This window comes from Manacus candei, unplaced genomic scaffold, assembly GCF_025592945.1.
Source record: "Manacus candei isolate 608988 ecotype Guabito, Panama unplaced genomic scaffold, ASM2559294v1 h1tg000014l, whole genome shotgun sequence".
Classification (NCBI taxonomy): domain Eukaryota; kingdom Metazoa; phylum Chordata; class Aves; order Passeriformes; family Pipridae; genus Manacus; species Manacus candei.
Window position 1 is genome coordinate 32,698,444 of NW_026138062.1, and position 25,693 is coordinate 32,724,136.

The following is a 25,693-nucleotide window of genomic DNA, read 5'->3' on the forward strand; positions in this document are numbered from 1 at the left end:
ATCAGGATATTTAAGTACCTAAATATTTGAAGAAGTCTATCTCCTCATTTAAAATTGGAAATGCATTATCAGGAATATTTACCATGTCAAGTAGGGACAGGAAACCTCATCAACTTACACACACGTACCTTAGTTTTGGGCCAACCTATCAGCTTATTCTGAAGTTAGAAGCTGCATCTTCAGCTAGTCACTCTAATCTCAATGGATTTTTAAGCTCTGTGGTTCCTCTGAAAGAGGCAAACACTATTTCAGGGACCAAATCCTTGCCATATACATTCAGGAGGGGTCACGAACCAACAGAGCTGAATGTTACTCAACTATGAAGCAAAGCTTTATCAGAAATTGCTGTACCACTGTACCTAGAAAGGGAGTAGGGGCCAAATATTCATATTTTGCCTCTTCCACACAAGGAAACTCAGGACTCTGAATACTTTCACCTCTCCCTGCCCTTTTTAACAGTGATGACCTGAAAGGCAGCATCTAATATATAGAGAGGACATAGTCTTAAGCTGCACCAGAGGAGGTTTAGGTTGGACATTAGGAAGAATTTCTTTGCAGAAAGGGTAATTAGATATTGAACTGGACTACCCAGGGAAGTGGTGGAGTCACTATTCCTGAAGGCGTTTAAGGAAAGACTGGATGTGGCCCTTAATGCCATGGTCTAGTTGACATGGTGGTGTTCATCCACGGGTTGGACTTGATGATGTTACTGGTCTTTTCCAACCTAATCGATCCTGTCATTCCATAACAGATGTACTGCTGACAACTGAAATCAAGGTCTGTGTACCTGCCATACCTCCCCTCCCTATGGAATGCAGGAGGTTAAGGCCTACTTATAGCAGGGAATGGGGTCTTGAACAAACAGCTAGAGCTAAACAGCTAGGAAGCAACAGGGCATTTGTGTTATAGTGGATTGTTGCACTGGGCACAGAGATAAAAGCCCTCTGAAGAGAACAAGGGATCTATAGCGTTAATATATTTAACCTGTGCTGTTACCCCACAGCACGGCGGGGAGATACCAATAACAGCGTAACAGTCGGCTCTACACAGAGGCTTCCCAGCGCACTAAAGTACAGGCCCTGACACCGATACCCGTTTATCTCCTCTACTCCCACACACCCAGCCTTTCCTCCCCGACCGCCCCCGCCCGGCCCCGCCCCTTCTTCCGGCCCCTTCCCGCCCCTTCCCGCCTGGCCCCGCCCCGCGGGGCTGGCGGCGTCCGCGGTCGCCATGGGAACGGCGCGCGTCACCGCGGCCGGCGCCGCCGATTGGCGGGAATTGTTCGAGAAGGCGGCCGAGGGCGGAAGCGGAAACCGCACGTGGAGCCGGTGAGTGGCTCCCGCAGTTTCTGGAAACTTCGCCTCATTGTCATATTTAAAGCAGCGGCGGCGGCGCTGCTGTGTCTCCTCCCCTCCCGCCCGCGCACGCTGCCGGGGCCGGCGGCCGCAGGAGCGCCGGGAGCCAGCCGGGCACAGCGGGGGCCTCTCCCTGGCGCTGGGGCCATGGCCGTGGTGGGCTTTGACCTGGGCTTCCAGAGCTGCTACATCGCCGTGGCGCGGGCCGGCGGCATCGAGACCGTGGCCAACGAGTTCAGCGACCGCTGCACGCCGTGAGTGAGGGGCGCTGGGGTAGGGGGGCGGCGGTGCCGGGCGGGCGCCGGTCCGTGCCCGGCGGAGCGCCCGCGGCGGAGGAAGGTGCTGGAAGTTTCCCGGTGGGGGCGGTGGGGGGGGGTGTGAGTTGCCCGCTGTGTGGGGCTGGCGCGTTCCCCGCGCTCGCCGCCTCCGCACGGGCCCCCAGGGGCTGCCGGGGGGCAGGTGCAGGGCGGCGGGGCCGGGCGGCGACCCCCTTGTGCCCCCGTGTCCCGACCCTCTCTGTGCCCCCATGTCCCCACCTGACCCGCTGTGTGCCCCTGTGCGCCCCCGCCCCGCAGCCGGGGCTGGAGCGGGTCCCTTGGGCACTAACCTGGGGATGGAGGGCAGTGCGGAGGCTGCTCGGGGCGCGGTGCGGCGGGGTGGGAACGCCGGCGGCGAGTCCCCATTGTGGCAGCCCGGGTTAAGTGGGACGTGGAGGGAACACGCTCGCACGCTGCAGTCGGATGGACTCTGCCACCTGCTCCAGAGCAGCTCTCCTCTACTCAGAGGTCGGGTATAGAAAGCCGAAAGCGGGAGTTAGCTGCAAAGTTAAAAGGAGCCGTGCACGGATGGGTAGGGTGTAGCATGGATGTGAGCTCTGAGTTGTGATCATCCCGTTTTAGCGTTTTGATAAGCCGTTGTGAGAAGTCCTGGATTCGAGCCAAGGCTTTAAGATGGATAAAAGTCTTGCTGAAGTTTTTTACGGCAAACTGCAAGAATGGCACTTCAACAGAAAGACTTTGGTGTTTTGCTTCAAGTAGTAGGAGATGTATCTGTGACAGATCTCAGTCTTGTTTGTTGTCAGTACTGAGTTAATTAGCCTGTTGTTCTTTTCAGATCGGTGGTTTCGTTTGGCTCTAAAAACAGAGCTATTGGTGTTGCGGCTAAAAACCAGGTAGGTCATTTCCTGTCGAAGTACCGATGTAAAGAGAGTTGGCTGGGTATAGTTAAAACCAAACAACTTCATTTTCCTTGTCAAGTCTTTTATTTTAGAAATGCTGCACTATGATGCCATGCTTTCTTCAGAGAAATGTAGGATATTTTTGCTAGAATGTTACTGCTCTCTCTTTCATTAATGTAATATTTTCCCATTGAACATGTTGCTTTTCTGACAGCTTAAGGTCTTTGGGTTCCTTTTTCTAACAGTTGTATGTAGGCTTTCCTTGCACTTGAGGGATAACATTTTAAATTCTGTATATAGTTTCTTAAAACTAGTTGTAAGGGGAGAAGTTTGGCTCAGATTCTTAAAGCTATTAGGTAGCTCTTGTTTTGAAGTCATTTTTGGGGGTTGTTTGTTGGTTTTTTTTTTTTGATTGAGGTGCTCTGAAAGGTTGAATGTATTCTTCATTAAAGTCATATTTTCAATTTAGAAGGAAAGCTTGATTCCAACAAGACTCAGAATAATGTAATGTAATGGTTAAATAATCCTTAGGTATTTTAAGTTGTTACGTAACTGCTGCCGGTGGAGATCAAGCATGCAGCCTCCACTGGCCTGTGCATATCTCTCATAGTAAAAGGACTGCAGTGAGTTTCCATGGAGAGAGCACTAAACGAGGCTTTTTTCCACTGTAATATCTCCCCTCTTAATTTTGAACAGCTGAGGTAATACAAATAGTTTACATCTTTACAAGCACATGTATGCTCTCAGTTATGGGTTAACATTTGCAGTAATAAATTAAATGTCTATGTTTGTGTTTTTTCATTTAGTTTTGTTTTAACATTGGTTTTGTTTAGTTGACTGCTTCCACTGTTATAAGTCAGAAACTAGTATGATTCATCAGTGTGCAAAAAATGAGTTGTTACTCAAAATGGCAAGTGATCTGAACCTATGTACTCTCGAGCATGTTTCAGTATTGTTAGATTATTCCAGTAAATGCTGTGGAAAGCGTGAAGCAAGCTGAAAGTGAAGTAGATTCCATCTCTCAGAATGCATTTACAAGTATGTATTTGCAGTGATGAACACCTGTGACTTAAGGTGCTTTCAAACTGACCTGTATGATGTTACTATATTGACTTTTTCATGCTTGGTTGTCCAATTAGCAATTGAAGGTAAACATTTTTGCCAGAAGAAAGTGATACTTAAAAATGATAAAACATAATAGATCAATTATTTGTCTTGCTGTAAGTGGTGTAGTTTGGCTGATGACCTGAGATGTAAATTGTGTTTCTTTTGTAAATATAGAAGTTTCTTGACATGGACAATGGAGGGATACATTTTTTGTGTCCTAGGGTGTAGTTGCTACTTAAATCAAGGAGTACAGTGATGCTTTTCATTTGAATGAGTTTCCTAGATAAAAAAAAAAAAGGCAATCAAAACAAAGCAAACCAAGAAAAAAATCCCACCAAAAAAAAGAAAAAAAGCCTGAGTTTTTGACTGCCTTCTACAATGTGATTATATGTGAGAGAGCTCAGAGGTGCTCTTTTTAATATTTGAGAATCTGCTGCTGGAGCAAATTTTCAGAGAATTTCTCTTACCTTTAGGTAAGTCTGACAGCATCAGAGATGATAACAGTATGTTAGTTAACAGACCATAATTCTCAGCTTTCGTAATTGTGACTAAGCAAGAAGATATTAAAACATGCTACAGACCTAATGGCATACAATTACTCTAAAAATATTTTAAGATTGTTCTCTTAGAAAAGGCTTCTAGGTTAATTCTAAATTAGGCTATAAAAGCTACCAGTGTTTGCGGTTCTCTGTCCACTACATGGTAATAATTCTTGTTTCTACAGCTGTACAGCTGTGAATTACGTAGCATTCAACTACTCTGAAGCTGTGGGTATACAAATAAATGAAACCGTGCTGGGCAACAATCTTAGACACAGGAACCTAAATACTCAAATGCATTAAAGGACTGGAATAGTTCCTGGCATGATTTTTGTCCTGTCCTAACTCGTGCTCTCTTACTATTAATTGCTGAGTGCTGTTTGGTGATTAGAATAAACCAAGGATGATTCTCAGTAGGGAATTCAAGTGTGACGTTTTTCCACACAGCTGTCTGAAAGTTACTGTTTGTTAGTACGAGTACAGCCTCCTTTTTTGTCAGGGAGCTTTTCTGTAGGAGAGCTGTCCTAGTTGCATAGTTTTCTAATATAAGATGTAATTCAAATTCTTCTGTTTCATGATGGAAAATTTTACATGCAACAGGGAACTGATGCTTTCCTTTGAGGGTAGTGAATGGTAGAAATCTTCCTTGGTATGATCAGCATTTGAGTTGTTATTATATAGTCTATGCCTACCTAAATCTGTCCTGTGGAGAACAATATACTCTTATAATTTCTCTCCAATAGAATAGGATTAATTTTACGCTGAGATACTTGCAGTATCTCTTTTGGACTGGTCTAGTTGTCCAGTTTCTGTTGTGCTTTGCATTCCTGATAATGAATGCTTCCTTAGGTAATTTGTGTCTGTGGGCAGCTTGCATTATAGCTTAGCATATACTTCAAGCTGATGTTGTTACCAAAAAAAAGTTTCAAGTTTTTTGGTGTTATCTATGCACTTCATCAGTCTGGTGCAAGAATTTGAGTTGCTGCTAGATGAACATGGACAAGGAAATGATGTGATTTAAAGGTAGTGCAAGAGGAAAAAAGTAAGTATTGAAATGCATGGGGACACTTAAGCTTGACACTTCATAACTACAGAAACAGTTGTTTGCCTTAATGTAATGAGGTTTAAAGTGGAGGTGGGATGGCTGGGGTTGGAGTGAGTGCCAGTTTACAAACATTGCAACTACTTGTGAAGCTGGTTTCTATCTTGAATCATTTGAATTTCATCTAAATTCTGTCACTCTGTTGCCAAGGTAGTGGCTCTGGTTGCTGGCATGATCAGTAGCAGAGTGCTCCAGTGCTGCACACAGCGGGGAGTTTCCTGGAGTGGGGGAACATCACAGGGAGCCAAGAGCTGCCAGAAGCCTGTGGCTTGAGCCGCAGTGGCTGATGGTGCCTAAGTGGGGCCAGGAGCAACAACAGCAGTTGCTCCCAAATATAAAATAAGCCCTTAGGGGGCAGTTGTGACCAGGGTGTGGCACAGCAGTTTGCACAGAAGGGTGCTGAAGCAGTGCCAGCTCGACCAGGGAGCAACGGTATTCACCTGGCAGAAAGCCATGGCCTCACTGAGCTCCACACCCAGCACGACTGACACAGCTGCCCAGACAGCTCAGGCGGGAACATGCTACCTCCTAGGTGCTCACCTGCAGGGTGAGCCCTGCTCTTGTGCCAGTACCAGGTAGCAGCTGTAAGCACAGCTGTGGGAGTGTGTCCAGGTACAGGAACTCTTCCACTTAGTGATAGAGCTCTGGGAGGAAGTAAGTAGGTGAAGAAGTATTGGAGTGCAAAAGAGAGAGATGAAATACTGGAATTGTACCCTGCCTTCCCTGGGACAGGCCTGGGAGGCAGATAGGACACATGATAGAGAGGATTCCTTACCCTCCTCTCCACCTCTCTGAATACAGTGTCTTAAAGGGATGGAGGCAATGGTGACAAGTTCCTGGGCAGCACGGCAGACACATCTCTGTGAATGCCCCACTTCGCCAAGTGCCCTGCACTTGGGTGTGAGGCTCTGCAAGTGGAACTGAACAATAACGAGGATGGTGGTTTGTCCTGCATGAAGCTGTCACCCAGGTTAAGCCAGTCTATGTCAAAACTGCTTCCATAAAGAAAAAAAGAGATGTTGTTGGCATAGGAGACTCCCTTCTGAAGGGAACAGAAGGCCCAATATGCTGGCTGGAACCACTTCTTAGAGAAGCCTGCTGCCTCCTTGGGGTCCAAGTTCCTACCATGGTATGGCCCTCAGATTATTATCCATTATTGTTTTTTCAGGTTGAAAGTGATGATATTGCATCCAGAAGTCCAGGGGCAATCAGGAGAGACTTCAGGGCCTTGGGACAGCAGGTTAAGGGATCAGGAGCACAAGTAGTGATGTGTTCTCCTCTATCCTTCCAGTTTCAGGAAATGTGGGAAGAGACAGGAAGAGCCAGCAGACCAGGCTCTGAGCCTGGTGTCAATGGCAGAGTTTGAGGTTTTTGATTGTGGGTCAGTTTACATGACAGCAGGGCTGCTGACAACAGATGGGGTACACCTGTCTCAGATGGGGAAAAGGATCTTTGCCTGGAAGTTAGCAAGGGTCTTTTAGAGAGCTTTAAATTAGATTTGGAAGGAAAAGGGATAAAACCAGGTTTGCTAGAGATAGGCCTGGGGGCACCACATTAGTATTTGAGGGACAGTGTGCTAATGAGGTCCTTCAGTCTGCTGTCTCAGTGGAGGTAGAGGATGGAGATCCATGTGGCAGCAATGACACAAGGGTTATTGATGTGTTGGAAACCACAGAAGCTCCTGAGAATGGTCATGTAGGAATTGGAGCTTCTTCATCCCCAAAAGTGTTGGGATCAGTAGCCCAACTGAAGTGCATCTACATTAATGCCTGCAGCAGGGGCAACAAAGAGGAGGAGTGGGATACTGTTGTGCAACAGGAAAACTATGACACAGTTACCATCATGGAAACATGATGGGATGACTGACACAGCTGGAGTGTACTCTTAGTTGGGTGAAAAAAACTGTCTGGACAGCCAGGCCCGGAGAGTGGTGGCGAATGGAGTTAAATCCAGCTAGTGGCCAGTCACTAATGGTGTACACCCTCAGTCAATTTGGAGGTGAGGCCAAATTGGGTGCAAGTGTTGATCTACTGGAGGTTAGGATGGCTTTGCAGAGGAACCTAGACAGATGAGATGGAGGGGCTGAGACCAGTTTATAAGGTCTAATAAGGCCAAGTGCTGGGTCCTGCACTTGAGTCACAACAACCCCCTGCAGCACTACAGGCTGGGAGAAGAGCGGCTGGAAAGCTGCCTGGTGGAAAAGCACTGGGGGGGTGCTGATTGACAGTAGCTGAACATGAACCAGCAGTGTGTCCAGGTAACCAAGAAGGCCAATGACATCCTGGCTGGTGTCAGAAATAGTGTGGCCAGCAGGACCAGGGCAGTGATTGTCCTCCTGGGCACTGGGCACCTCGAGTCCTGTGTTGAGTTCTGGGCCTCTCAGTTCAGGAAGGACATTGAAGTTCTGCCGTGTGTCCAAAGAAGGGCAAGAGAGCTGGTGAAGGGTCTGGAGCACAGGCCTTATGAGGAGCAGCCTGGGGAGCTGGCGTTGTTTACCCTGGAGAAAAGAAGGGTCAGGGGAGACCTTACTGCTCTCTGCAACGATGTGAAAAGAGGTTGTAACCAGGTGGAGGCCAGCCTCTTCTCTCAAGTAACTAGCAATAGGACAGGAGGAAATGGGCTCAAACTGCACTGGGAGAGGTTTAGGTTGGATATTAGGAAAAAATTTTTCACCGAAAGGGTTGTCAAGTATTTGAACAGGCGGTCCAGAAAAGTGGTAGAGTCACCATCCCTGGAGGTATTTAAAAGGTGTGTGAATATGGCATTTTGGGACATTGGTGGGCTTGGCTGTGTTAGGTAAATGGTTGGACTCAACAATTTGAAAGGCCTTTTCCAACATAAATAATTCTCTGATTCTAAATTAGTTGACTAAAGTAGTAGGCACTACAGATCATGTCATTGCTCACTCAGTTGCATCAAGGCTTCAGAGATACTTTTATAATCCTTAAAAAATAGTGGTCTGCTAGTCTTTTGTAGTAATGAGCTGATAAAAAGTACCAGATAGTAATTACTGGTGTTAAAAGAAACAGCTGTGACAGGGGAGCAGGTGGTTGTCTGAAAACTTGACCTGTGCTTGGGGGCATACGGAACAGCACTGAACATTGCAGGCTGATTAAGAGTGGATTTCTAAATACCCTGTATTTCTTTACAGCAAATTACTCATGCCCACAACACTGTATCTAACTTCAAGAGATTCCATGGCCGTGCATTTAATGATCCTTTTGTTCAGAAGGAAAAAGAAAAGTTGAGCTATGATTTGGTTCCCATGAAGAACGGTGGAGTTGGAGTAAAGGTAAATTTGCAGTGTATCTTTCTGGGTGTTACAGCTAAATCTGAAATCTTAAATTTCAGCACCTAGTCATGAAAATATCGGTTTCTTTTAATTACCCTAGGGGTTTTTTTTAGTCTTTCTGTTAAAGAAGAACTCTTGTATGAATAGACACCTTCATCTTTAAATAATGAATGTTAACTATCAAATTAAGGCTCATTTATGAGTAATTGCTGAAATGCAAGTTTCTGTGTTGGTACACTACACGTCCAACTCAAACATACTGGCAGAAAAACTACTAAGATTATTTCAAGGTCGTATGGTATTACTTCAAAGTATTAACCTTCTGTCACTCTTGTGTGAAATATGTTGCAGCAGTTTAATTATGTGGTTACAAATTCCTCATAAGGTAGTCCGAACTTTTCTTTAGAATAGTTGCTATAAACGAGTGATATGTATCTTTAGTGGACTGCCTGGAGTAAGTTACTTGCAAACAAGGGTTGAAAACCAGTTTGTACCACATTGCAGGTTGGGCTATTGCTTACATTTCAAGGAGTTTGCTGATACAATGTCAGCTATTCGTGAATAGGTGCAGGTAATAACATTGTATCCATTTGTAAAACTATATAAAATTATTGCTAATGAAGCCCTGCTGGCATAACGGAGGATGTTGCTTCATTAGTGAAGACCCTAGTTTGAACTAGTGCCTCAAAACTTCAACACAGATCAGTCCTAGGTAATGAATAGATCACAGAAGAGATTATACATTAGAAAGAATTCTGACTAGAATAGTAGCCAGGCTTTACAAAAGAGTAGATGCTTTTTCTTCTGCTGTTTGTGACTTGTGAGGCTAACAGATAAATTCAAACTCAAATTAATGGTTTCCTTTAATTAATGGGTGTAGGAGTCTTTTACTATATGAGAAAGCCTAGTATTGGGAGAACACTGCTGTTTGGTATTCTATTTTTCTCAGGTTGTTTGGAGAACAAATTAGTGCTTTTTTCTATTTAACTGTGATTAAAAAGTTTTAATAACTGATTCAGTAACATTCAGTTTAAACATGGGATATTTAGAGAACAATTTTTCTATTAAAACCAAAGTCCTTAATTTTTCCCCAAATTGTACTGAGGTGAATAAAAGGCAAGCACTGCTTTCAAGAATCAGTTATAACATGATCCTTCACTTCATCGCTGTCATGTATTCTAATGCACAGAAAAATGGTGATTCAGTAATAATTTTTTTAGTAAGAGAGCAATAAGTAAACTTTTTGCTGAGCTTCATCTTAAGCTATTAATTGTTTTATGTGCATAGGTGAACTGTGTTGCACAGTTCTTCATGTATTTGAGCAGACTCTTGATGTATTTGAGTAGAAGGATAAAAATGCCAAGGGAAAATAGCCAGCAAGCAGTTCTGGGCTTTTCTTTTGCATTTGGCAGTAGTTTGAAAATCGTTGGCTATTTTTAGATTTTGACTTAATAGTGTGTGACCATGTCTAGCTTCACTCACACTTTAAACTTGTGTTACTTTGACCATATCCTAACCATTTTCTTCATCTATAGAGTTGATACAGTTCATGATCCTTTAAGAATTTGAGAATGGAATTATTGCTTCTGTAAACACTCAACTGGGAAATTAAACTCTAAAGTGAAGTTCTATAATGAAATAATTAAGCATGTCATGATTGATAGAGTATTAGCTAGTGTATCAAAGAACATGAAGTAATTTTTCCTTCAGTTGAAATAATGGAATTATTTTACCTATTCTATCCAGGTCATGTACATGGATGAGGAGCATATCTTCAGTGTGGAACAGATTTCAGCTATGCTATTGACTAAATTAAAGGAGACTGCAGAGAGTAACCTAAAAAAACCAGTGACAGACTGTGTTATTTCTGTAAGTAATTGTAGTGCACAGGAACATTATGTCTTTTAACTTCAGCTACTGAAGGCATTTTGTTTCTATTTGTGTAGAGTAAAAAAGAACTCTGCTAAGCACTTACAAAGAGATTAATCCCAACTAGCTTTAGAGGTTTTGACTTAAAGAAATCCTAGAGCTGCTTCCATATTCCAGACCCTGACTCACTTTGTGAACTCATTCTCTTAGAAATTTGGACCCAGAACGTTTCTGGTATCCAGATATATACCCTTTTACTACAGCTTGTTTCCATGACTAAGCATCCTAATCACTCATTAAAGTAAATACTTATGCTTGTGTTTTTTCCTTAAATTCAAAACAATTTGATAACAACTTTGATAAACAATTTGTTAACCAAAGTTTGCCTTCTGGCAGCTGGAAGCCTTAGTTTCTGTCCTGTTTATGTTTATCCTTTCAGCAAGTTTTGGGTTTTGTTTGGGTTTGCTTTTTTTTTTTGATTTTATGACTACTAAGAAAATGACCTCAGATCAATAACAGTCATTCCATTGCAAAGCCCTGAATATGAAATGACACCTGGCTCTGTTCTCAATGACTGTTGGAACAAGTCTATCTTGTGTTGCACCTAGGGATATTCAACTCTGTTGTTATTAGAAACGTTTATTCTCCAGTCTTTACCCAGAAAGTTAGTTCTTCATGTGTCCCTGGGCACATCGGAAGTCGCTGTCCAATGCCAATGCTAGACAAACATAAAAAATTTTCAATGACATATTCCTGCAGAATTTCTTACCACTTCCTGCCTAATTTCAACCAAAATAGATTCTCTATATTTGTTATGCCTTATTTTTTTCATCTCTCACACCTGTAGTATTGCCATATATTTTTTACCTTCCTCTTTGCTTTTTTGGACAGGAGTACAGCTGCTAGTTCTGATTAAGGTATTCCATGTCTGTCTCCATAATACCAAATTTCACATATTGGCCCAGTATTTAAGATTCTTAGCATTTGTATACAAATACCTCACTTGTTTCTTTCTAATGTGTGCTTACTGATGCTTGTTTAATTGCATCTTTGATTGAATAGAATAGTTGAAGTCTCAATTCAGTATGGTAGTTGCATTTTAGAGGCTTGCAGTGAGCATCTTCCTCAAAGAGAAGGAATAGATACAATTTTAAAATTAACGCTTTCAAATAAGCATTGTGATGTCTCATTTTCTAGAAATAAATTCCTATTCTCACCTGCTCTTTTCAGGTTCCATCATTTTTCACAGATGCTGAAAGAAGGTCCCTTCTAGATGCAGCTCAGATTGTTGGCTTAAATTGCCTTAGATTAATGAATGACATGACAGCAGGTAAGTAGGGTAAATGAGCAGTTTCTGTAAATGACAAGTTGGATAGAGAGTGCATTTGGTTACTCCAAGAAAAAGGGCTGACTTGAAAAATTAAACATGAGACAAAAACATTTGAAAAACTTTTTGCTCTTTTCTTAGGTTAATGTCTTCTGTGTGAAGGGGTAGACAAGATCAAACTTCAATGATAGTTTTCTCCCTGAGCGCTTATTTAGGTGTCACTGCAATGCCAGTACTTGTTCATTTAGTTTACTGCCCAGATCCACAATTGCAGGATTTAGGCACTCTGAAAGGAAGTTCCTTAATTAAGCATCAACACCTCATGACTTCCAAGGCTTTTTTCAGTATAATTGTGGTTTTAAGACACACACATGCAGCTCTGCTGACCATTTATACAACTCTCAGACAAAACCTTCCTGCCTGGGAGATACTGATTGTAAATACAAAACTTGGTTTGGATTTTATTGTTAAAATGTTCTATGCTTTCGATTACTAAGAAAAGCAAAAAAAACCACAGAAAAACAACAACAAAAACAACCAAACAAAAAAACCCTCAAACACTTAGAGAGCATATACATGTCTGAGGGAGAATGTTCTGCTTCTCAGATCCTGCAACTTAATCGAATAAAGCTTCCATGAAGGTAAAACCTTCCATAGGTGTATGTCTGGATTTGTCTTGATGCTTTTGATCCTATGTCTTAATATTCACAGGCATGTGATTGGAAACTCACTAGAGATTGCACAGATAATATCTGACACTTCTTTTGCAGTGGCTCTAAATTATGGAATTTATAAACAAGACCTTCCAGCTCCTGAGGAGAAGCCACGGATAGTTGTCTTTGTTGATATGGGACATTCTGCATTTCAAGTATCAGCCTGTGCGTTCAACAAGAGCAAACTGAAGGTAGTAAGATTAAATGAAAATAAAAGGGTTTATGAGATACTAGAATTAAATAGCCTGCAAATCTGTCTTGTTCTTTAAATTCTGAAATAAGTGCATGGAAAGTGTCAATGAGTCAAAAGATGGTTTTCATCAGTGTCCTTCATTTCATTAGGGTGGTTTCAAACAGCAGTTGTAAATTCCTTGCAATACACAAATGTAAGATACATAATACAACTGCTATAATTTAATTTTTTTTATCTAAATGAATGTGTGTATAGATTAAAATTTTGAATAATTAGGATTGTCACCTAGTTACTTAGTCTTACTCCCACTGTAAAAGTGAAGAGCAATTTTTGGCTGATGTGGTTAAATGAAGTACTTAAAGCCTGTGCCTTGGAAGATAGGCTGACCTGTCCCCAACAGTTTTTTGAAGCAAAGGCTTACTTATATTGGAAGATTGCTACTCCTTTTGATTTTACTGAGTGTAAGACTAAATAATTGTGTTCTTTCAAACCAGGTACTTGGCACAGCATTTGACCCTTTCCTAGGTGGGAGGAACTTTGATGAAAAGCTAGTAGATTACTTCTGTGCAGAAATAAAATCAAAGTACAAACTAGATCCAAAATCCAAAGTTCGAGCTCTTCTTCGTCTGTATCAGGAGTGTGAGAAACTGAAGAAACTGATGAGTTCAAATAGCACAGACATTCCTCTAAATATTGAGTGTTTCATGAATGATACTGATGTCTCTGGAAAAATGAACAGGTGAGTTCTGTACAACACCAAAGCATTTGCTTTGGTGGCCATGTTTTTTAAACAAGTGTTTCTTTCTGTGTTAGAAGGAAATTTACTGTGCTAAAATTAGGCGTAAGTGCAGAATACCTGTGGTATTTTCATAATGCTACAATAGCTAAGGCTGTTAAATGGAATGTTCAACTACCTGAGTAAAGTTTCAGTGCAATAATGCATGCATAAGAAGCTTGGATTCTTTTCGTACGATAACATGTTTTTAAAACATGGATTGGTGTATGCAGACTGGGGCGATTGGCTGCATATTTAGGCCTTCTGCATATTTTAGGTAACCTAAATCCCATACTGATCTTAAGATAGCAATAATTGCAGCTTTGTTCCTTTTTTCTATTCTAACTGTACTGTGGATATTGGTTTGAGGAATAGAGGACAGAAACAGTGCTTATGAGGAATGACTTGATTATGGTCTGAGTGTAAATGAAATCTGCATCTATCTGTCTCTTGCACATGCTCACAAGGCATGACTTCATTTATTAGTTCTGTAACTACTACCAAGAGTGATGGGGTTTGTATTTTTTGGTTCCCACCAGTATTTAGGCAATGACTTCGTTGTAAAGGAAATATCAGTGTTTTCTGATTTCTTATCTGTAATCTCTGCTAAAAGGCAAATATATAGCAACAGCCCAAATAATACCTTTATCTTAAATAACTACATTGATAGTGGCTTAGGAAAATCTGTAAGCAGCTATTTCTGTACCACCTTGTCTACAGTTGCCACTTCAGCCTCCTCATAGGAGTTCAGCTTTAAGTCTCTTCGCGGTGTGGTCAACAAACCTAGTCTGCATCAGTTTGGAAACAAGAATATCAGCAAATGTAGTGGTGGGACAAGCATTCTTTAGTTAATTCCATGGTTTTTTTCTTAGGTCACAATTTGAAGAATTGTGTGCTGACCTGCTGCAAAGGATAGAGATGCCTCTGGTTTCATTAATGGAACAAGCACAACTGAAAGTGGAAGATGTAACTGCTGTGGAGATTGTGGGAGGAGCAACCCGCATTCCTGCTGTCAAAGAGAGGATTGCTAAATTCTTTGGCAAGGATGTCAGTACAACACTGAATGCAGATGAAGCCATAGCTAGGGGCTGTGCTCTGCAGGTATAGTACTGGCAACACTTGATGAACTTAAGTTATATTTCTTGAGATCGCTTCTGTGAAGAATTAACCAAGCAGTTATGAAAAATGGTGGAAGTGGTCCGTTTTAAATTATGGAAGGGAACATCGCTAGGTCTTTTTATGGGACTGTGCCATTTAAAAAGTCCAGACTACTCCTCTGGTGCAGTCCTGTATTGAAAGTCCTGATGCTGGGTGTATTCTGTAAGCAGTCCACTCTGCTCTTCAAAAGAACAGGATTTAGGGATCTTTAATACAAAAAATGTTAAGTTGATGTCAAGCTGAAAGATATTTTTAATCAACAAGGTATGAGAAGTATCTATGGAGATCCCAAGCTACTGCAAGTTGGTATTTTCTAATATCCAACTTTCCATCAGTGTGAAACAGACTTTTATTCTGTCTCCCTCCCATTTTTACTATTTCCAACTTGTGAACTACATTTTACAAGTAAACCACTCATTGTGTTCTTTCTTTTCTCCTATAATCTATTGTCTTATTTCATTCTTTTCTTTGTTTCCTTACTCCATCTCTCTAACTGCTTTCCTTTACTAGCAATCAGTTGTGTTCAGGCAAGGAAGAAGGATCCTTAAGATAAACACCACTTCTTTTAGGCCTAAGCAATGCAGCATTTCCATTCTTTACAGTCCTGGTATTTGCTTAGACTGTTGCCTTTGTTCACAAGCTACAGAAAGAATGAGGCCAAAGGGCCTGCTAAGACAGTGTAAACACACTTCTGTAGCAGATTGCTGTCTCTTATGTACTGCATTGAAATCAAGCAGTTTGCGTAGTTCTGCTTTAGCTAAGGCAACATAGTTCTCTTGCTTGTCTTGGCTAGTGGAGTAGAACAGTTAACCAACTTCATTGCATGTCTTTTTTTTTTTTTTTTTAGTGTGCCATTCTTTCTCCAGCTTTTAAAGTGAGAGAATTCTCTGTGACAGATGCTACCCCTTTTCCAATATCTCTGTTGTGGAACACTGAAGCAGAGGACACTGAAGGGTAGGTAGCTCAAACTACAGTTCTGTGAAGCTTTTGACCTTTGTAACTCAAGGATGATGTTCTTGCTTGCATTAAATTAGGATCTTGACATTCTGATACAGAAAACCCATAGACTATGTACCAGAGATGGTTGACAGTGAAGATTGTATAGACACTTTATTTATTTATTTAATTTATTTATTTTATTTCCATCTTAATGGAAATTTTAACTATAGTTCCTCATATGTTAAAATATAAAGATTTAAAAAAAACCTGTGAGTAAATGGGGTACCAATTAATATGTTGTCTTGCATTGGCCTTATCTGATTGTCAGGTTTTAGAATACAAAATTAACCAGAACAATGGCTGGATCCTGATCCCACTTTTTTCCCTGGCTTTCTATTTTTATGTAAGGTGTTCCCACCACCTATCTGAGATTCTTGATTTATTAATAATGTTACCAACTGTATATATTTTGAGCTTATGTGGATGCTATTTATCTGACTGAAGCAAGAATTTAACTCCTAGCAAGAATATAACTTCTGTAAGAGAAATTTCTTTCAGTTGCAGTGTCTTACTAATTTCTCTGCTATTAACTGTGCCATGCCTGTGGCAACAGCAGTTGCTGTCCAGGATGTAAAAGCCTAACCTCCAAGTTCATTTTTTGGAAAAATTGTAGTTCTAGGGGGACCTGTTCTTACTTTACTCATGTTCCTTGTAATTCTGCCTTTTCTTTTCATGTCTGTTTTTTGTGGAGATGGAGAACCTAATTGTTTTGTCACATACTTCTGAGAGCAGCCTGTGGGTTCAAATTCTAGGTAAAGCTCTCACTTTTTCACAGTTAGGTTACTAGATGAGATCTTCCACAGTTAGGAGACAAAACTTAGTTGGAAATTAGACTGGCATAATAGTGGACAGACCTTAGAGAAAGAAAGTGAAGTAATGCTGCTTGTCTTTCTGTCATATCCAGGAATGAAGAATAATCTGGTGTCAGGGTTCTCAACTGAGCCATAGAAAGTAAGTGAGTAAGGAATTAACAGGGCTATAATTAGCCCTTTGAGACTGAGGAAGGGTGCAAATTACAATTAAAATTATGCTATTCCAAGCTCAAAATTATGTCTTTGCAGGAAACCAATTTTGGTGATCTACTGATAATCTGTCACTGTATTGTTACCTACATCTAAACTTGTTTGCCTCTGAGATGGAAAGTTAGTGGAATAGGACAATTTCCCATCACAACTGAGAACAGTAGTTTTTTTCCTTTGCAGTACAGTAATGAAGTATTTCTATTGAAACTGTTCAGAAAGCCATATGTGCCAAAACATGGTGATGTTCCTCTGAAGAGTTCTGACCCTATATTAAAGCCTTTCAGCTTAAATACTCTGCTAAAAATATTTGTCCCTTGATTACAGAGTTCACGAGGTCTTCAGCAGAAATCATGCAGCACCTTTCTCTAAGGTTCTTACATTCTATAGGAAAGGTCCATTTGAATTAGAAGCTTTTTATTCTGATCCTAATGGAGTACCATATCCTGAGTCAAAAATTGGTAAGTAATTGTCCTGGAAATGATGTTGTCTCTTGTTGTTTGATCTTAAATCAGTTCTTTAGCTGTGGTGTGTTACAGTATGGTTATATGACAAAGAAATGAGGAAAAACAATAAATGAATGTCTAGGACTAGAATGGGGTTATCACTGCAAAAGATAATTTTATAACTTTTTTAATCTTCTTTTCTGCTTATCACTAAAGCAGGACTAATCACAAAAAATCTCCTACATATAAAAAAAGCATGTCTTGAATAACTAGTTATTGGTTTTTCCTATACCTTCTCGGCTTGACATAATGCTGAATAATTTTTAATCAAGGCAGCCTAAAATAGCAGCAACTGCAAAACTACAGTTTTGATTTGTCTATGCAACATTTCTATGCAGCTCTTTCATACTTTTTGACAAATTGCAACACTTGACAGTGTTGACACTTACAAAGAATTTACAACATGGTTAGAAAAAGATTGTGATGGTAAAGACAGGCCAATTAAATACTTGCTCTTGAGTTCCAAACGTACAATTAAATGTTGTATGTTTGCTTGTCATATGTTTTGTAAACCAGCACAAGGGAGAGGGACTTGTCGCAAGAGCAAGTAGTGACAGGACAAGGGGGGATGGATTTAAACTGCAAGAGGGCAGGTTTAGATCAGGTGTTAGGAAAAAAATTCTTCACTGTGAGGGTGGTGAAGCACTGGAACAGATTTCCCAGAAAAGTTGTGGATGCCTCATCTCTCTAGGTGTTAAAGACAAGGTTGGATTGGTGCCCTGAACAATCTGGTTTAGTGGAAGATGTCCCTGCCCATGGCAGGGGAGGTTGGAACTAGATGATCTTTCATGATCCCTTCCAACTCAGGCTGTTCTATGCTTCTATGACAATATTTTGAAGTTACAGAAACAGCACACTGCCCTTTGTGTTAACTCTTACCATTAAGACTGATGGTGGGATTTGTGAGTGTTCAATTTATATGGCTTTAACAAGTAAAAAGCTGTTTAACTGCTGTTCTGAAAACTTGTAAAATCAGAACTGAAGATCACACCGGTTTCAGCTCACTTGCTGACTAATTCTTTACTCAGAACAGAATTCCTAGTAGTACTAATGGGTGAATTAATAGTTCTGATGAGACCACCAAAAGGGAGGACAGGTCACACATCTCCAATATTATTGGATTTACAAGACAGAAAATTGTATTCCCTAGCTGTAAAATAAGCAGGTAAAAGCTTGTATGCTGTAGTTTAGGTCTGTTGCTGAAGGAATGGTGCATTCAAACCTGTGTATATCTGGCCTGTGATGAAATCAGGGAACTTGTACTTTGCAGCTAAACAAGCATTGTAGTCTTCAGGTCACTCTTTTGGCAATATGTGTATAACCATATAGTAGGCAGAAAACTGTCTGCTGTTAATGTCAAGGGTGTCTGATTCTTTATTTAGTGTTAAACTACTTGTCTGTCTTCTAGTTTCACAACACTTGTTTGAAGTATTACAGTAGTTACAGAACAATTAGATTCTGCCTTGAGTTAAAAGGTTATGGTAGACTCGCGTGGATGTTAGCAGCTTAAAAGAGTGCTTCTAGAAATACTGTTTCTGTGTTGGACAGTAACTTATGTTAAAAAAATACTGCTTAACGTTGGTGTTAAACTAAGTCTTTCTTTGTGTAGTTTTCTTTCAGTCCACTAGTAACACAGAACCAATTTTATATTTATTCTGAATTAGTAGTGTTAGGAGAACCTATACTAGCTCATGAAAATAATCATATTCCCTTTTGATTTGTAAACTGAAGTTGGCTGAAAAGCAGTGTACTTTGGTTTTGGTTGGGTTTGGGTTTTGGTTTTGGTGAGGGGGTTTTTTGTGGGGTTTTTTTGTTTGTTTTTTTTTTCTGGTAGTATTTATTTCAGTTTGGGGTCCATGAGATTAGCACAGAGGCTTCATCAAATATTTAGAAAATGTGTTGTCTATGAAAAAGGAAGGTGTTTTCCTATCTCTGGAGTATTACCTATTTAATTCCACTGCGTGAGTATTGATTCTTTTGGTTTTAGGTAGGTATGTTATCCAGAATGTGGCAGCCCAGAAAGATGGAGAGAAGTCTAAAGTCAAAGTAAAAGTCCGTGTCAATACTCATGGCATTTTCAGTGTGTCCACTGCATCTATGGTAGAACCAGTTAAAAGTGAAGAGTATGAAGATGTCAGTGTTGAGACTGAAGTGGAATCTCAGGACCAGAGGCCTATTGACAACTTAAGTGATGTAAGTTGACTTTTCCTGTGTGTGAATGTCCTCACTGAGCCAAGTGTGTTCTGCTGTTACATACTCTGGAAGAAAAATACTTCTAAGGAAGTGAAAAAAGATTAGTTTTAAGATGTGCATAGCTGTCAGGAAATGTGTCTTTATAAGAACAGGAGAGAATGTACACTATCTTGAAAGTGTGTGGATTTCAAAATCAGTTTTTGGGCAATAGCAGCAAGCGGGTTGCTTAAGGGTGGGATTACTTACAACTGCCGTAGTTATCCAACTGTTCCAAACAGGAAAACTTCATTTGGATTGTTAATCATCTGTGCTCTTTGTGTTAAAAGGATTTGTATGTAATCCTTCATATTAGTAAAGTGTTTTGAAACTTTTTGTGAAAGGGAAAGCTGGATCGTTTTCTACAGCATTGAAGGAGAGGGGAACGCTGGGGAATAATGCGCATTGCTATAGTTTACTTGATGTTTTAAGTTTCCTGAGGGGGAAAAAACTTAAAAGCTCTGACTCAAATTAAAAGCCACTTTTTGTAAGAGGAAGTGGTAGCACGTGCACACACGCACACAAGTACCATGCTGCAAGCTTGGCACTGTTAGCATTTTCATAAAGTCCTTCTGAACTTGCACCTAGTCTGTATCTCCATTAGTTAAAGCATGTGTGTTTCTACGTGTGCACAGAATGCTTCGTAGGGCACTTTGGACAGTATGTGCATCAGAAGAGAAGTGCCCTATAATTAAATGCAAGTGCACATGCCTTCTACATCCTTTGTGCCTGGGCTTTCATTTCAGAAAAATATCCAGCAAGAGAACAGTGAGGCTGGAACACAGTCCCAGGTACAAACTGATGGTCAACAAACGTCACAGTCTCCCCCTTCATCAGAACCTCCCTCTGAAGAAAACAAAATCCCAGATGTCAAGAAAGTGAGTGACCCTTTAACTCTGTTGAAAATGTTATGCTCTATAATGGTGGCTTTTAAAATGGTAACATATTCCAGGGAAAAGTAAGGAACTTGGTGCTCAGAAGCTTTTTCGTATCTTTGTTACTGTGAAAAATAATGTCTGTATCTTGTGATAATTTTTGTACAGAGTTTACAAAAGGATTCCTGCAAGAAATATCTCTCTACCACTTCCCTGTCTTCCTGCAGTGTTGTACAGCTAGTTTATTTGGGTTGCAGACTTTCCATTTGTTTAACAGCTGTTAGAGGCCAAGCTTATTAGGCCTACTGAGAAAAGTTGGAATCAGGAATTCATACACCTAAAAGGAAATAATCTATGTGAAAAACATGTGTCTGCATGTTATTGCTAATGGCCTGTGGTTTTTCATCTTTACAAGATGAAAAATGTTTTGGGTTAAAATCTTAGCCAATGTCAGCATCATCAAAGTGCTAAGCTACAGATGGACACTTCTGAAAAACCTGCAAACACATGATATCAAACATCTGAGAAACATCTTTCCTTTAACTCAGTACTTCCTGTCTGTAAGGAGACTAGCATAGGAGGTGGAATTCCTGAAAGGAAAGGGCCTCATAAGTATATTTTGAAGATTTTGAAAGAACAGAGAAAAACCTTTATGTGTTCTTCCTCTGAATGTTTCTGTCATCATAGTGCTACTTCATTAGAAGGAAGTCAGGAAAATTATCTTATTTTTCTTCTTTCCAACTCAGACAAATGAGAAGAAAGGTGATCAGCCCCCAGAAGCTAAAAAACCCAAGATAAAAGTGAAGAATGTGGAACTACCCATTGAAGCTAACTTGGTTTGGCAGTTAGGAAAAGATCTCCTCAATATGTATATTGAAACAGAGGTGAGTTAGAGTGTGGTTTGGACTGCTTTCTTGTATGCAGTTATGAATCATTTGTCTGCTTTTCCAGGCAACCTCTGTTCTTTTACTGTAACCCTGGAGTGTGAACTCAGTTTACAGTGAGCTAATATAGTCTGACTTGTAACGCACAACTTACAAATGTTTGTCAGAAAGATTGAAGTGTGTTTATAACAATTAGTATCAGAGCAGTGATCCATGAATGATGTCACAGATTGGTATGAACTGTTGTTAAAATTTCTTCAGATGAGTCTACTGCGTAGCAATCAGAATTCCAGCAGTTAGGTGAGCCAGGGCCTCTGGGAGATTTTACAAGAGCTGTGCTTTGTAGAATGCTGTTTGAACACTGGTATTTTTTAATTAAAATATTTTTTGTGGTCATACAGGGAAAGATGATTATGCAAGATAAACTGGAGAAAGAAAGAAATGATGCAAAGAACGCAGTGGAGGAATATGTATATGACTTCAGGGACAAGCTGTCTGGACCGTATGAAAAGTTCGTTTGTGAAAAAGTAGGTTATGGTTTTAGGAACTTCCCTTCAAATACTAATACCAAATATGTTTTGTATACCTTGATCAAGCTTACTCAAAACCACCCTGGAAATAGCTGCAAAACCAGAACTTGTTTGAATGATGGCAGCGACTGATCCAGAATTAGGTTTAGGCTTAGCAGATACATATCCCTGAAAATAAATTTTATCACAAATGGAGTAATGTTTTCAAATAAAGTTGGTGACTAGAAGGGGAAGCTGTATTGCTGGACACATAACCAAAACCATGAATTAGAACCACACTCCAAGCATTGGCCCAATGAAGGACAAAAAGCTATAGATGATACCTGTGTTGTAGATTAAGTTTCTCAGTTCAGAAGCTGGTGTGGTTTAAGTGACTTAATTAGGCAAAAGATGCAGTAGAAATGTAATTTTTATATTGTAGGCTAAGAATTAATGTGTATATTTATCAGTGTCCTGCTACTGCAAGACAAACATAGTCGATTGGTACCTATTTTGATGTTTGTGTTGAATTATATTGGCACACAGGATCTGCAGGGGTTCTCTGCACTCCTAACAGAGACAGAAGGCTGGCTGTATGAAGAAGGTGAGGATGAAGCAAAGCAGGTGTACATAGAAAAATTAGAGGATTTAAAGGTAGGTCTGTTAATATGCCCAAAACACAAAATTTCCAAAATACTGCACAAAACAACATTAAGGAATGTTAATGAATCACATAAACACACAGGAACTGCTTTTTCTAGAAATTAGGTACTCCAATTGAAATGCGCTATCAAGAAGCAGAGGAACGACCAAAGCTATTAGAAGAACTGGGACACAGGCTCCAGTATTATGCTACAATAGCTGGGGAATTCAGGAATAAAGTAAGTGGCCTTGGAGTACTTTTTTTTTTTTACCACAGTGTTTCAGTGAGGCTCATTGGCTGGAAAGGCTTCAAATTCACTCAGATGAGCTGCAACCTACTTTATATAGGTCACAAATTTAACATCACAAATGTTTCCCAGTGCTCAAAATCTCACACAGTATGTCATTTTCAGTTTCTTCATACTCCTGGATGTTTTAAGGCTAAAGAGGACATTTTATAAAGAGTGAGGGTTAGATTTATGGTCAGATTCTTGACCTTTTAAAAGCTAATCTGACTCTTCTTAGAAATGCATTTCCAGTTCTCTCAAGAATGAGAATTATTGTATGGTGAGAAGCATTAGAGTAAAATCTACTAGTTGATAAAATAAAAGATCCAGTTTTATAATATGTGGATGTTTGGGGGTTGTTTTTTTGTTTATTGTTGTCTTCTCAATGGTACTTGTAAATTACTTTCTTGATAAGCATTCCTGCCTGAAAATTTGCTCTTTGGGTTTCTACTTAAAAAATTTGAATAGGGCAGCTCACAACACTCATTGAGAGATGCATCTCAGTGCAATTCTCAGTTGCAAACAATTATAACCCCATAGCTACAGATTATGAAGTTGTCATTAGGTGAAATAATTAGTACTGTTGCACAGTCCTTAATAAGTAGCATCATTGAAAAGAGTATATTTAAAACTTGGTTTTACTTAAGAATTCTAAATATGGATTCATAGGTTGTGTTTCTTGGTAGGTCCTTCTCCTGATATCAGTTAATTGTGTAGCTGTGGTATTGTAGGGAATGCTGAAGTTGAAAACTTCGATCCTTTCTGCTTACATCAGAATCACACCGTCTAAAGTACCTTGGGCCCAGTTGGAACCTCCAGGAGGGGAGGGGATGTTTTTTGTTGTCAGCCTGGCTAAGAACGTTAAATTCTATTGCATGACCTGTTTGTGAAGCTTCTATGCCCCCTGTGAACTGCAATTTTTGTTTATTGGGCAAAGGAAGCCTTATATTAACGTCTGTATTTCTTGTTGTCACTTGCTGTAACAGGTCTTGCTTGTGGCTAATAAATATTTTGACCATCAGTAAAGATTTATAAATTGTAAATAAGATATAGCCTTGTTGACATAACTTGGTAATATTATTAACTAATATAAAATGTTTGTATTTGGGCAGGATGAGAAATACATCCATATTGATGAAATGGAAATGATGAAAGTAGAGAAGTGTGTTAGTGAAGTGGTAGAGTGGATGAATAATGCTGTGAGTGCACAGGCTAAGAAGAGCTTAGATCAGGATCCAGCTGTGCATTCAAGTGAAATTAAGGCAAAACTACAGGTAAGTACTGTAAGAAACTATCATTAGAGGTTGGTGCTAAAACTAGACTGGTATCTGTCCCCTTTGTCTCCCCCAATTTCATCTTACTGCTCTAGTGTTCTTAACAGGTAGAAAGTATAGAGATAAGGAGATTGAGCAGAAAGCAGAGGAGCTCCAGTGTACTGTGTACAATACTGTGGAGTTAATTGATATTTTATGTTTCTGAGTCACCTTAAAAAATCATGTTTTTCAGTGTTTTACTGGTAGTCAAAAACAGAATTTAAAAAAAACTCATGTGAAATCCAAAATACAAAGTTGAACTTTGCCCATGGAACATCAGTTAATTTATTTCAGGGTACAATAAGTATTTGTCAGTTTGGACTCAGGGGAAACAAATACAGAAGGAAGTTTGATACAGTCTTTTGGGTACAGGACTATTCACACTAGTGAAGCTGGTGACTCCTTAGTATATATTCTGACCACATCTTTTCCATTTCTTTTAGGAATTAAACAATGTCTGTGAGCCTGTTGTGACACAACCAAAACCAAAAGTTGACTCTCCTAAGGAAGAAAACCCATTAAATGAACGGAGTGATTATAAAACTGAAGACATGGGTGAAGATGACAAAAATTCGGAAATGCCTCAGCAAAATGGCGAATGTCATCCAAGTGATCAAAACACCATTAACATGGACCTGGACTAAACCACTGCACTTGCAGCAAGTTATTTCATCCCATGACAGAAGATGTTTTGGCTCTCATATGTGATGGGGGTGGGAATGCATTGTTTTGGAAACTATTTATATTTTTTTCTTAAGACTTGTCTGGGATATGTTGTATTACAGGAGGAAGAATAGTAATAGTGTTGGTCATGACTATCCTAACAGGAAAATTGCCTTGGTAACTTCCAGATTCCTGTGGAATTGTGAGTTCATACTAAGCTTCTGTGCAGTATTTAACCATTTGCATCACTAAAGATGAAAAGAAGCCCTTATTCTGAAATGTACTGCTCCTTCAAAAGGTTGTAATCGAAACACTCGTAGGCATTTGTAGATGCCAAGGTAGTTTTCTTTTGTCTGGACATCTAATTGGGTATGTCAGAAAAAACCAGTGTCTGTCCCGTTTATAAGGACTTTCCAGAAGAAATCCTTCTGTCCTAAGGTTTTTGATTGTTGCAGTCTAAAGTATGTATCAGGTAATAAGATGGTGAAATGTGTTAGTAGCATGCAGAAACGCTTATGTTTCATCTCTTGCTAAACAATACATTTTTCATGTGGGGTACATAAAATGAAGGAAGCGCTAATTCTGTTAGTGTTATTGTGAAGCTTTTTAATGAGCTTTGAAATAAAGATCATTTTACTGGTATCTCCTGGCCTCTTGTTTTTAACTGTTTTCAGTACTTCTGCTGTAAGTGTTGCCGTTGTCATGATTTGACAGGCCATTGCTTTGTGTTCCTGTGCACGAGTCATAAAAAGGCTTAAAACTCTCACACTTTGCACAGAACAGTTGTGTGCCAAGAGTCTTTGCCCCAAGGGCTGTACACACCTGAAAGAACCCATTACTGCTACAGCAGTATTTTGTCTGGAATAATAAAACCAAAAGGAGAAAAGAGCAACTGGTGCCACTGAAACTATTGAAGAGGAAGAAGAGGTGAGAGGGACTGGTGCTTTCTAGGACCAGCTAATCCTACTCAAGGCAAGCGTTTTACTTCTAGTTGGTACTTCTAGCATCATCCTAGGTTTTCTCACAGCCAGGGCAGGAGCAATGCTACAATCTGTGCAGCTTCCCTCAGTAGTGCTCAGTTTTCTGCATTGACTATAAACAACTGGATTATCAAAATGCAGATCCCTGTTACTGACTGCTTTGAGCTGCCTGTTCTTCAC

The 25,693-nt window shown here is 40.1% G+C and overlaps 1 protein-coding gene across 2 annotated transcripts; it reads left to right on the forward strand.

Moving 5' to 3' along the window:
* The first annotated feature begins 1,387 nt into the window (after positions 1-1,387).
* Positions 1,388-25,175, forward strand: HSPH1 (heat shock protein family H (Hsp110) member 1). Of its 2 annotated transcripts, XM_051778874.1 has the most exons (18): positions 1,389-1,609; positions 2,469-2,526; positions 8,432-8,572; positions 10,319-10,441; positions 11,672-11,771; positions 12,539-12,672; positions 13,169-13,413; positions 14,322-14,550; positions 15,455-15,561; positions 16,953-17,086; positions 19,119-19,324; positions 20,107-20,238; positions 20,982-21,119; positions 21,521-21,646; positions 22,175-22,282; positions 22,390-22,509; positions 23,670-23,831; positions 24,314-25,175. In XM_051778874.1, the coding sequence occupies exons 1-18, from the start codon at positions 1,503-1,505 to the stop codon at positions 24,512-24,514; spliced, it is 2,571 nt and encodes an 856-aa protein (XP_051634834.1). In that variant the 5' UTR covers positions 1,389-1,502; the 3' UTR covers positions 24,515-25,175. The 2 variants fall into 2 exon arrangements, with proteins under 2 accessions (XP_051634835.1, XP_051634834.1); XM_051778875.1 differs by lacking the exon at positions 20,107-20,238 and having other exon boundaries at positions 1,388-1,609.
* The last annotated feature ends 518 nt before the right edge of the window (positions 25,176-25,693 follow it).

Bases quoted from the DNA above. Each gene is read 5' to 3' on its own strand.
- HSPH1 (XM_051778874.1), top strand. From the start codon at position 1,503: ATGGCCGTGGTGGGCTTTGACCTGGGCTTCCAGAGCTGCTACATCGCC. The intron at 13,414-14,321 runs GTGAGTTCTGTA...TTTTTTTCTTAG, and splicing joins GTCTCTGGAAAAATGAACAG to GTCACAATTTGAAGAATTGT. The intron at 14,551-15,454 runs GTATAGTACTGG...TTTTTTTTTTAG, and splicing joins CTAGGGGCTGTGCTCTGCAG to TGTGCCATTCTTTCTCCAGC.